This window comes from Bidens hawaiensis, unplaced genomic scaffold (genome assembly GCF_021521415.1).
Source record: "Bidens hawaiensis isolate Kalapana, Puna unplaced genomic scaffold, B.hawaiensis_p1.1 tig00049763_1, whole genome shotgun sequence".
Taxonomy (NCBI): domain Eukaryota; kingdom Viridiplantae; phylum Streptophyta; class Magnoliopsida; order Asterales; family Asteraceae; genus Bidens; species Bidens hawaiensis.
In genome coordinates, this window is record NW_027498902.1 from 1 (window position 1) to 13347 (window position 13347).

The 13347-nt window shown below is 31.5% G+C and overlaps 1 protein-coding gene across 1 annotated transcript; it reads right to left on the reverse strand.

The window, feature by feature from the left end:
• Positions 1-3846: 3846 nt before the first annotated feature.
• On the reverse strand, positions 3847-6395 carry LOC143598181 (protein CHLOROPLAST IMPORT APPARATUS 2-like). The gene is made up of 3 exons (XM_077076468.1): positions 5367-6395; positions 4182-4337; positions 3847-3933 (listed from the first exon to the last, which is right to left on the reverse strand). Exons 1-3 carry the CDS (start codon positions 6393-6395, stop codon positions 3895-3897), a joined length of 1224 nt encoding a protein of 407 aa, XP_076932583.1. The 3' UTR covers positions 3847-3894.
• Between the last annotated feature and the right edge of the window lie 6952 nt (positions 6396-13347).

Genomic DNA, 13347 nt, shown 5'->3' on the forward strand with positions numbered 1-13347 from the left:
TGATTGTAAGAATCAAATATGAATATAATGTAAGCGTCAGGGTGGCAGGCCCTTCTAATACCTGGGCAAGAATAGGATGGCAGACCCTTCTAATACTGGGCAAGAATAGGGTGGCCAACTCTATGATATCGGTGCAAGAATTCGGGTGGCAGACACTTATAATATCTGTGCAAGAATGTAAGAATAAATCGTATGCTGTGTAAGAATAATGTAAAAATAATACTGAGTAATATTAGCGCGTAATAAAAGAACGTGTAACAATATGTATATGTGTAAGAATAATCCTGTAATTGTTAAACTAGAGCTCACTCAGCGTAGCTGACTTTTAGTATGCACGCAGGTAAATAAAATGAGGCAGATTGCTTGAGGGGGGAGGCACGTGGCAACGAAGTGAAGACTGGCATCGAAGAAAGAAGATTCACATGCTACTTATATTGTGTTTTAAGACAAGTTAACTTTTGTTAAAGACATGATTTGATGTTTGTAATGTAATGCATGACGTTTTAATTATTCCGCAAAAGTTTTAATTAACTCTGATTTTAGAACTGTGTTTATGAGTAAATCCAACACCAAAGTAGGGTTACTGGCAACGGGGCCTTACAATTGTCATTCTAAACTAGGAATTGAATCGTGTTTGTGATTATCCTTACTATATTCGGCCTAAATGACTCTGTTAATTAGGAAACAAGATTAAATATAACGCGTATTGGCATATTCTATGAACCGACTTAACCTAGAATCGATTATATATTCTAAGATTGATAATAATTCAATTGCTCGCGTCTGCAAACCTTTAGACCCAGCGCCAACCAAACCCCTTTGGTTAATTGGATTATCATTGGCCGTTTATACCTCGTTTGTCATCTTCATTGGCCGGCACTGTTGGTTCTATTTGACCCGTGTTTAATCAACGATTTAGGTAATAAATTATACGTTTGAATTCGTCTCGGTGTGCTTGACAAAAGCCCTAACATCAATTTATCAAACGTTTAATGGATTGATCAATTGATGATTCTAGGGTTCTTGGTTATAATATGTTTGTTGTTTATAATAAACCCATTTCAATGTAATAATAAACAAAACCCCCTAGCCCAGTGGCTAGGGGTGTGCGTGTAAGGATGTCCAGGCTGAGGTCGCGAGTTCGAATCTCTCCAGCCCGATTTTTTAGTTATGTTTTGTTAATAATTCGTTTAGTTATTTTATTAATTATTTAAACTATATTACCAATATTTAAATACACTATGTACTTAATATTTTTACAACACCAACCTTTAAACTAGTTGTGTTCCGAATCCTCGTTAAAAACCATATACAGTTATATGTATGAATAAGTGTTACGTATAAAAATAATTGATTTTTAATAAGGTTTAATCTAAAATATATATTTATTATAATCTCGTTAATTACGTATTAAAAATATAAGTATTTTATAAAAGATCATATTTTATATGAATATTATTATCTAATAATTATTCTTTGTTATTTACAATATGTATTTAAAAAGGAAATCTATTTTAATGGTGAAAATATATATAAATACATTAAATGTAATTTTGGTTTAAAATGATTATTTAAAACAAACATCTTTATATAGTCTATGGAAAATTGTAAATACTTAGTTATTTAAGTATTTTGTTTATAATTATAAATTTATTAAAGATATTCTATTTATTATAAAACTGATAAATAAAAGTAATAAAATTGATAATAAGTCTAAGTAATATTTAACTTTCACAAGAATACACTCAATCATTAATTCTCGAGTCTCTATCTAGTTTTAGATTCGTTATTGGATTCATATTTATTCCCGTAATTATTGTAATCAGGATTCTTGTCGATTACTTCCGAAGAGCGTGATTATTGCTTCCTTGTCGTATTCATTCCCGTTTGGCTTATTTGATCAGGTGAGTTTGATCATTCCCCTTTTTATACGCTGTTTTTGAACATTTTTGGGACATATGCGTACTTACTCATATTTTCTATCCTATATATATATACACAAACTCGCAAACATAATCATTGTGTGAATATCAGTTGAATGTTATTTGCTAATTGCTACATGTTTAATTGTTTACTTGACAACATTTGGAGAGGTCCAACATATCCCCTTTGTATAGGGTTCTCATTAGTATGATCATACGAACGTCTTAGTAACCGGAGCCCGATTCGCTTGGCAAAGGCAAACCGACAATTTAGTCATTGAAATCAATGCCCGATTCGCTTGGCAACGATTCATTGGCACACTAGCACGATTTGGTTATATACATGGTTTGTTAAGATTTGATTGATTATTACCACATAGATTGGTTTGCGTATTTAATATTTATTATATAATTATTTGTTGTGTCAAAATTGGTGATCATTTCACTCAACATGTGTTGTTGACAAACTCCATTTTCTACGCATATGCAGGATGCTTTGTATTAAAGATTGAAGTTGAACACTTAGACAAGACCTTAGAATATAAACAAGATAATCATTATTTGAGATTACATTCATGTATTTACATTGTTTGTTCTATTTGGATATTGTGTGTATTTATTTTTAATAAAATAATTAATTAGATATTGTCACATTTTATGTATTATAGTATCTTCGAGCTGTGAGCAATCGAATCACGCTCTGATATTTCCGCAGGGTGTAACACTATCCATTATGTCCTCGTTCTGTTATCTAGTATTTTCCTACAAAATCAAAACACATTGCTCTATTAAATAATGAGGGCAATATTGATTTGATGATAGAGATTACTGAACTAATATGCAGTGCTAATTGTAATTTTTTATTCACATATAACCATTATTTAATTAAAAGAAAAGAAAGAAAAAAACCAACACCTGACCGGTTCTGTACTTGGTAATTATTTGCTTATTTTATTTATTTACAACTCTTTTTTGGCATGTCCACTGCACTTAGAATAGTAAAACATTCAAATGAGACAGACTATAAATATAATAATCATCTTTTAAAACAAAAGAGAACCTTTTTGTTTAACTAGGTGAGACAAAAGTTACGCATATAATATACCATGTTAATGTTCTGCCTGTCAGAACAAAACAGAACTTTTTATTACATTACACCAAGAATTTAATTTTATGTTAGATTTTACTTCTTTTTCTTTTCTTTCTTTATTTTTAGTGAAAGCACATGATGTCTTGATTGATGTTGCATTTGTGCTTGCTTTAACTTATATAGTTCTATCTCTTTTAATTTGTATATACATAATTGCATGATAAGCTAATCACTTAGGCTATGAATTGTGATTTAGCTAGCAAATACTAGTTAAAACGTCACGCAAACATTGAGTTTTAACTAACTCATCCTTTAACTAGTGCAGTATGGGATAACTAGGTTTAATAATATATTAAAAAAAAAGCCAGAAAATGTGATTAATTATTAGTGAGACAGACCTACTTTTTCTATGCGTTTCACAACATTAAGGGGATGATGTTCCCCATCTATGGCACCACTTTTAACTAGCACAGTGCAGTATTGCGGTTTGTTATTGTGTTAACGACTGAGTTTTCATCTATAAAGCTCTTGGCATGATGCCACACTACAATTCTTTAGAAATGAATATTATAATTTAGCAAAAAAAAAATACAAGCATTAGAATACAATTTTATGACTAAATGGTATAAGCTGTAATTATTGTGAAAAGAACAAAACGTATGATTATAGATAACAAAAAAATAAAGCTGAATTCCCTCTCTCTCCTTCCTCTATCCATATCTCTTCTTAACTAGTCTCACCTCTTTTCAACAACACTACATAATTATTGTTGTACAAAAAAGACATAAATATAAGTCTAGAAATGTAAAAATGAAAAGGATAAAGGACAAAATAAGCCATTTTTATAAAATTGAGGGGGTTGGGAGTAAAAAAGGTGTTAACTTATGTGTCCTCAGAGCTTGGCCTTCTAACAAAACGCCCCTGCAAATATCACAAAACCAATGCAATTTAGCATTTCACAATATAATAACATTTTGGTATTCTTGTTTGTAATATTTATAAATCTAAAATCTTTTTAAGGTTGTAGTTACTTATATATATATATTCATTTTTTAAATTTGTGTAACACAATTTAAATGTCTAGATAGTTTATTGAACACTTTGTAGCACAAAATTTATTGTAAACTTTTGTTTACTTTCCATGAAGTTATGAAGTAAAATAAATGTACCTTGGATCTAGGCCGTCTATCAGCATTAACTTTTCGTACTTGGTATCTTATCTTTTTAGAGAATAAACGTGTGCGTTTTTTCTCCTTGTAACGCATCACACTTGCTTCTCTTAACCCACCGTTTTCTGAGAATAGATCTATTTGGGCTAACCTTGTCTGTCCACAGAAAACATAATAATATCAACAACAATATCATTGTGCGAGTATAATACTACAGAGCTTCTAAATAATAACAAAGAAATATAAATATTTTGAATTTAAGTTATCATTCAATAGAATTGGAAAGAAAATAAAAAAAAGGGGTGAAAATCATTACAACACTAACCTATTGAATAAAAAAATAATAAAAAAATCGAGTTTAAATAATATTTTTAATGATTATATTATTACATACATGCAAATGCAAATGTATAGAAAACACTCAAACTAGTTCACATATCTTACGACATATATAATTATATAAAGAGAGTTATGGTTTCATGCATCACTTTTGAAATCATACATCATTTTTTAACTCTAAAGGGTCATTTATAAAAGATAAACAAGCCATTTGCATGTTCAGTAAGCTAACATAAAAATCGAAACGATGTATGAGAACCAAATCCCAATATACTGATAAAATTATCAAAAACTAATTTTTCAAATTATAGAGAAAAGAGAGGTGAGAAATTTTATTTTAAATTTTTTAATATTAAAAAATGAATAACAAATTTTGTAATTTATGACGATATTACGGGGCAATTTTATAGAATAGTAACTAACTTTCAAAAGTGTTTCAATTAGGTCACTCAACTTTAAAAAGCGTTCCAATTAAGTCACTCAACTTTCATTCATGTTTGATTAAATTAAAGGTTTTAACATGTTTTTTTAGCCTTTTTCTTTTTTGTTTTACATAGGAAATGTTTTTTTATCTTTTTTTTAAGTTGACGTTAAGTGGCGACGTAAATTTTATTTTTTATTTTTTAATTTTAATATAATTAACGTTTTTTAATTTTTTTAAAATTTAACTACATATATCGCAAACTCCGACCCCCACATCTTATCCTCCATTTCTTTCTTGACGCACAAAAAAATCGGTGAGACTTGATTTGAAAATTTAGTGACCCGATTTGAAAAAAATATGCATTAGTGATTTAATTAAAACACTTTTGAAAGTTGGTTACTTTACAAGCAAACAACACTTACATGAATATCACCGTCGGCAGACTCCGACCCGGAAACCTCCTCCGGCAATGGCGACCCTTTATCCGACCAAGCACTCAAAACGTCGTCGTAATTCAACTTCAACAACTTATTATTATTATTTTCCTGACCAAAATACCCCTCCCCTTGATTCCCATTTCCCAATTCCAATTCCGGCCTTCTCATCAACTCCTCCACTCTCTTCTTCTTCTTTTCCACCGGAATATTCTTCACCTTCACCGGCACCGGCGACACATCCACCACAGTCACCGCCGGAATATTCCACCAGTTATTATTATTCTTCAATGCCTTGATCCCATTCTTCATCCCAAACCCAAAATTAAACTCCAGGTTCCCGCCAAATCCCAATCCCATCGGATACCCGTAACACGTATTCGAGTCGAAACAAGAATCATTATCATTTGATGATGGGTTATTGCTTGAAACACCCATGATACCATCAATCCCCTCTTCAATCTCCTCATCCAGCATTGACTCCGTGTCGAATTCCATTGAATTGATGGAATTCGAGTCGGAATCATGACTCCGGAATTCAATTCCGTTCGGAACCCGGTGACACCCCGCGTTTTTCGACCCAAATGCCAAACCGGGTTTGGTTGAAACCGGGTTCCGGGTGGAGTTTTCCACCACCGGAAATGGAAACAACAGTTCCGGTGGTGGGTCGCAAAACGGGTTACCATTTTGTAACCCGTTAAATGGTAACCTGTTTTGCGCGGTGCACTTGGAAAGAGTACTATTATTATTTGTGAGGTTTTTGGTGGAGAAGACTTTGGGGCAGGCAATGGAAAGAAGCACAGCTGCTTCATTGTATGTTTGGTTGGGTCTTTTACGGGGAGTTCGCGGTTTTCGGTTGGAGATGGTTATAGGGGAATTGCTTGATTCTGAGATTGTGGAAGATGGAGATGATGAATGGGAGGTTCTACTAGAAGTCATTGATGGGGATTTGATAACATTTTCAATGTCAAATCCATAAGCTCTGCCTGTGGCACCGGTTAAGATGGATGATGACATTTTTGCAACACAAAACTGGGTAGCGGCAAAGCTTGTTATCCGTTTCTGTTTGCGATGTAATCACTGCTTTTTAGTTTTATAAACAAAATATGACCTTTTAGAAACTTAATATAGCTCTAAATTCATGAGATTTTAGAGAAAGATTTGAACTTTATGGTTCAAGATTAAGGAAAATTTGGAAAACCCAATTTCAAGATTTTAAAGAAATTGATGAAATTGAGTAGAATTTGACATAAAGATTGGAACTTTATGGTTCAAGATTATGTGTTTTTAGTTCATTTCAATGAATTATGAAAACCAAATTTCATAAATCAAAGAAATTGATGCAAATGAGTAGTATTGGAAATTTAATTCATCTTCAAATTCTTGAAATATTGACAAGAAGGTTGAAACTTTATGGTTCAAGATTGTGTCATCTCAAATAATAATGAAAACCCAACTTCACAAATGAAAGAAATGAGTGGGAAATGAGTTGAATTTGATGGAAAAGAAAAACCCTAAACCCTAAAGGTGTGTGTCTGCTTTTGGATGAACAAAAGTTGGATTCTTTATAAAAATAAGAAATGGAATAGAATTAGAATAGAATAAGAAAAGGAAGAAATCCCAGAAACACTTTAGTTTTCTAGGACCAACAAAATTCAGCAAAAATGAGCCTTGAATTTATTAAGGACAGAGTTTGCTCAATTAAGAAAGTGGAAGTGTAGAGCTCAAAGAGAGTGGTGTAGTGTATATAACTATATATAGTATGTGTTATGTACACATATTTGTAAAAAGAGATTGAATGCTCAAATCCCAAGATTATCTTGAGTTGGGTTTACAAGAAAATATCCTATTGCAATGAAAAAAGACCAAAAACTGCAAATACAAAAAGACAGATAAGAGATTATAGAGTCACGGGGTGTGGAGAAGAAAGATAAAAAGAGAAGAAGAGATCTGTTGTTTAGTTCTGTAAATATGGCAGGAGACCCACCTCTCTTTTTCTCTTTGTAACTTGAATAAAAATCTTCTCTCTCTAAATCATTCTCATACACAATGTTTTACACGAATTTGGAGGATACCAAACCAAATAAACCGGGTGCAACTGATAAACCTGAAATCCGAAACATTTAGGACGACTGAATGAGCATTCGGATATGGTCAGATATGTGATTAATTTTAGAATATTTCTTGGGTACAAGACGGATAATGTTAGGTATTGCATGGCCTGATTACCCTAAACATATACACATGTTTGGCCGATCAATATCTGTAAACAATCTCGTTTCGTTTTGTTTTAATTTTTTTTTCCTTATTCTTTTAAGTAGAACTAATTTCTTGTTTTAGAAATTTCACCAGGTAATAAAGATATATGTATCTATGTCATAACTGGTAAGTCTTAGCATGTAAATGGATATATCATATACCTAACACATATGAGACATGATTTTACGTTTAGATATGAGACTAAGATTATTACTATATTCTCAAATTCGTCACATTGATCCCAGCTAAATTTAATATGCTACATGTTTCCTATTAGGTTTCTAATGTCAAGTAATATAATAAAGCACACATAAAGATAGTCTTAGTAAGCCGTTTGGGAAATAAAAGGAATTCCACCTCAAAACTAGAGTAAGGAATTTTTATTCAAATTATTGTAAATTAAACTAGAGGATATCGACACATATTTCTAATAATTTTTTTTATAAAAAATAAATATAGAAGATGATGATTGTCTAATAACTAAAATAATAATGATCAATGAATTTGCTTCAGAAAACTTTTGAGTTGTTGCTATTGTATTAGTGTATTAAGGAATCTAACTGATATATTAAAGCAACATAATTTTGTTCACATGTTTTTCACCTAGATTGTCTATATAGGCTTTCATATAATCAATGTTCCATAAATTTAATTTTCACATATTCACAATAAAATTTTAATCAATGATATTGACTTTTATATTTTTGTAACTTATTAATGTAATTATGATATTAATTATTCTAATTATTGTTAAAATTAAAAACTTAATAAATTACTAGGTTTAAATTATTCATCGTTTCTTCTTTAAAAGGCACATGTTTCATTCAAAAATCATAACGCTCCCCATCGTTTGTAACCAGATTTTTCGCCTCATCTATAATCGACATTTTTTGTTTCAAAAGGTTTTTGAACGAAAACTTTACACGGGTGAAAATATAAGTTTAAACCTGGTATGTATTTGTAAGCTTAGTTTTCAAATAATATTACAAAATCTGTTACTAATGTGTTTTTTTATTTTTTTTCAGGTATAATGGTTCATTTATATTATATTATTCCTTATTTACTGTATTATTTATTTATAAAATATTTTCTTTTTATATTATAGACATAGTTTAACATCTTTTGTAATATCTACTGGTAAAAAACTTATGTCAAATATTTGTGTTGATTGAATATGTTTTTTACATTTTATATTGTTTCTTGATATGTTTTCCACCCGTGTATAACACGGGTTATTATCCTAGTTATAATATTTCTTAATAAATTAGATATGGTTTTAGTGGTCTAAAGAATTCCGTTTGTTTAAGAGATTACCAATGTTCATATATAACTATCACATATTATAGATATTTATTTTATATCTATTATCAAATTGTCAACTTTTATATTTACAAAATCGATTAATATATTTGAAGAAGTTTTTGTAGATATTTTTACACGATAAAATATCAAAATGACACTTGGTAATATGAGGTTTGCAACTTTAAATTTTGTCTCACTTTGTTGGGAAAGTAAAATCAAAGTGAAATTGATCTTTTCATCATTCCATAAAAATCAAGTAAATTCCAAGGGTGCTACTATATCAACAAAGTGTGGTATCTAATCCCAATCATGGGCATATGCAAAGATGATAAAAAAAAATATATCCCTTTTGGATAGATTTCTAAGTATGTCACCCATACCAACTAACAAGGCAACAACACTTTGAAGTCCAATAATTTAATATTTTAATAACATATATAGAGATGATAAAAATGTCATTTTATAATATAATATGTAAAGGTCTCTACAAATCATTAAATATATATCATGATGATTTTATCTTACAAATAAATCAACCTGATGGCTTGAGAGAATAGGTGTTTTATATTTTTTGTTTTTTAATATTTATTTTTTGGATTTTAATTTTCTTTATTGTAAGAAAGTTAATAATATACTTAGGTTTAATAATAAAAGGGTTTCATAAATAAATGATATGTTATAACCCGTTTAAAAGCTATCTGGATTTGATGACCCATGACCCGCTTATGTTTTTTACTATAAACTTGTGTATTAATTATAAATAATATCTTTTTATTTTTAAGTTGGATATTAAATTTTAGTATATCCCTATTTTATAGAATTTTCATATCAAATAATTGGTAAGATTAATTTTTAATTTAATGAGATGTTATAACTCATTTAAAAGTTATCTGGTTTTGATAAGCCTCATACACATGAATTTGGGTTAAATCAATGAGAGGCCCCCATCTAAAAATCAAGCAATTTGGTGGCTTTCATAAAAGGGGGAGCGACCACATTGTGACACATAGGATTTTACGGGTTTCATTTATATATATTATAGATAGATATAAATATTTGTGTTATATTGTATCATATGTGTGTTTAGACTCATCGCTATGGGGGCGCGGAAAGGGGAAAGGAAGGGGGGAAACACCATGGCTGGGCGCGGTGAGGTGGGGTGCGGAGGGGGGAAGGGTGGAGGGGACGATGGGCGCGGTGAGGGGTGAGGTGGGGGGCCCACCACCAACGGCTAAATTTTTTTGACCGTTTAAAAAAAATTAAATAATATAAAATACTATATATATATATATATATATATATACCATTCACCCAATCTCTACAAACATCCCATTCTCCTATTTAAACTTTATAAAACTTTCTCCCCAAATATATCTTCCGACTCATCTTTGACACCCGACTTCGAGCCCGATATCGACGATATTTCCAATTCGGATTCAGAGGATGAAGCGATATTTAGTGTCGTTCTAGAGGCTGCGCGACTCGTAGTCCAGCATTGCGAAAGCTCACAACTACTAAAAAGACGGCCTCATCTTCAACGGAATCGCGTAGGTGTGCATGACCGGTTGATGAAAGATTATTTTTCGCCGAACGCGACTTTTGATTCGGAACGATTTCGGCGCTGTTTTCGGATGAGTCGCCAACTATTTTCACGAATAGTTGGTGATTTAGAAAGCGTTTATGCATTCTTCCAACAACGGGCGGATGCGAGAGGTAAACCGGGATATTCAACAATGCAAAAATGTACGGCGGCAATTCGCCAACTAGCGTACGGGACTGCGAGCGATACCATGGAAGAGTAGTTACAGATGTCGGAGACAGTGGTTCGTGAAGCCTTCACACATTCTGCGAATGTGAGTATTAATATTCTAATTATTTATTTCAAAACCGTAACATTTTGAGCATGAATTTCATAAATTTTGTTAAACTTAGGTATTCCACAACTATATCATAAAAAATATTTGAGGAAGCCGACTCAAAGCGACGTACAAAAAATATACGAGGTGCATCAACAAAGACACGGTTTTCCCGGGATGCTTGGTAGCCTCGATTGCACGCATTGGGAATGGGAAGCCTGTCCTGTTGCTTAGTAAGGTCAATATCATCGGGGTGATCATGATGGCCCAACAGTTATTCTTGAGGCGGCTGCATCATTTGATCTTTGTATATGGCATGCGTTTTTTGGGACGCCCGGTGCAAACAATGATGTAGTTGTGATTAATGCATCCCCTATTTTTGACCGCCTCATAGACGGAGTCTCGCCCGACATCTCATTTTCCATGAACGATATCAACTACGAATACGGATGTTATCTAGTCGACGGTATTTATCCGGAGTGGGCCACGTTGGTTCTTAGCTTTACGTGCCCGACTGATGAAAAACGTCAATATTTCAAGAAAAAACATAAGTCGGCAAGAAAAGACATCGAAAGGGCATTCGGTGTATTAAAGAAACATTGGTCTATCATTAGACAACCGGCTAGTCTTTTACAAATAGATAAGTTAAGAAACATAATGTACACTTGCATTATCTTGCATAATATGATATTGGAGGACTCGGGTAGAGCAGTTTGTCAAGGCGAGTACAACGATGAGCCAGAGCCGATCTGTACACTAAACGAAGATGAGAAACTTGCTAATTTATTAAAAACATGAAAAAGGGAAATGAATTTCAGCTTTCGATCGAATTTGATTGAACATCTTTGGAGTAATAAGTAAGATGACGGCGAGGACGACGACTAAAAATAGCTTTAATTTTTTTATATGTTTTTTTATTTATTTATTTTGTATTTCAGTATTATTGTATTTTTTTATTATTGTATTATATATTATTGTATTGGTTTTTTTGTTTAAATAAAATAAAATAAAATAAAATAAAAAAGGTTGGGCTTCGAAGCTCCCTCACCATAAAGAGGCATTATGCCCTGGGGCTTCGATGCCCCCAGTGCCTATGTGGCGCTGACGTGACACTGTGGAGGGACTTCAAAGCCCCCCACCATAACACGCAGCCTTAATGTCATTACACGTTTATGATGTGTAAGATAATTTTGATAGTGTACAAACTTAGATTTCATGTTAAATATTAACTTCTAAGTGATAGTATTTATTTCATGTAAAAACTAAATTAAGTTACTAATGAAGATAAAAATTATTATTATTATTATTATTATTATTATTATTATTATTATTATTTACGATTTTAGGGTTGCATGCCATCATACACGTAGTTGCAATTATTTACTTGTAAATCCAAGTTTCTTAATCTTGAAATTGGCCAACACTAGAACCCATCACAAAAAATTTTCATGCTCGATCTCATCTCATACATTTTTTTATTAGTTATCTATTTCTAATGGACAATCTGATGGTAAAATGTCTCCCATCTATATATATGTCGTTAATAGATGTAGGTAACGAGCCGTTCTAAGAAAATACATTAGTTATTTAATTATTATATTTATATACATATATAATTATAATGTAATATCTATAACATGATTGCATATTAGTTTTTTTTATCATTTGTATGTAAAATATTAATGATTAAATATAGTTATTATTATATTAAACCAGACTTTTCATATTTAAATAATATCAGACGAGTTTCAATCTAGGCTCGACCGGATTCGATCTTTTAACATCCCAGTGCTAGTTAAATTTAAAAGTAGTGTTTGGTTAGTTGGAAGAATATTGTAACACTCATCAATTGTTGTGGTCGATCGATATAAGTGTAGTATGGGGACAAAAGGATCGATATGAGTATAGTATGGAGACAAAAGGTTTCTTGAGAGGACTTTTTAAAATCAGCTGTTAAAAAACTTTCGTTGAATAAATCTTAATTAAAAGTTCAAAATTAGTAAACATAAAACCATCTTCTAAACACAAACAAATTTATGTTTTCTAATAAACGTTGATTGTTTGCATTGTTGATTGTTTGCATTATTTAAAACAAATTAGGTGAAAATATGTAGTCTTGTTCACAACAATGGTCATATTTGCTTTTATTGACCAGTATCGTAATTATCCTTATGCATTTGTAAACATTCTCTTTTATATACTAATGTATCAATAAATTTTGGTAAATTGAAAAAGAGTTTCAATTTTTATTGAATGATAATCAATTAATTCCCTGAACAAAGAACATAAACTGAAATTTATCAACCTGTTTTTGAGATTGGGTTGTACTCCATAGTACAATAATGGGCAAAAGCAAATTACTCTTATCTGCTGACATGGCGAGTAGTGATTGGATGTTTCAGATTTCTGTGATGACGTGGAATATTGCTTATTGGTGGAAAGACCCAGAGAAAAGGATTTCTTTTCATAGGGTGAAAAGAGGTCTAAGATGTGTGGCAGATGGATCGCCTACGCTCCCTAGTTTATATTCATTGGCTTCAAATTACAAGTAT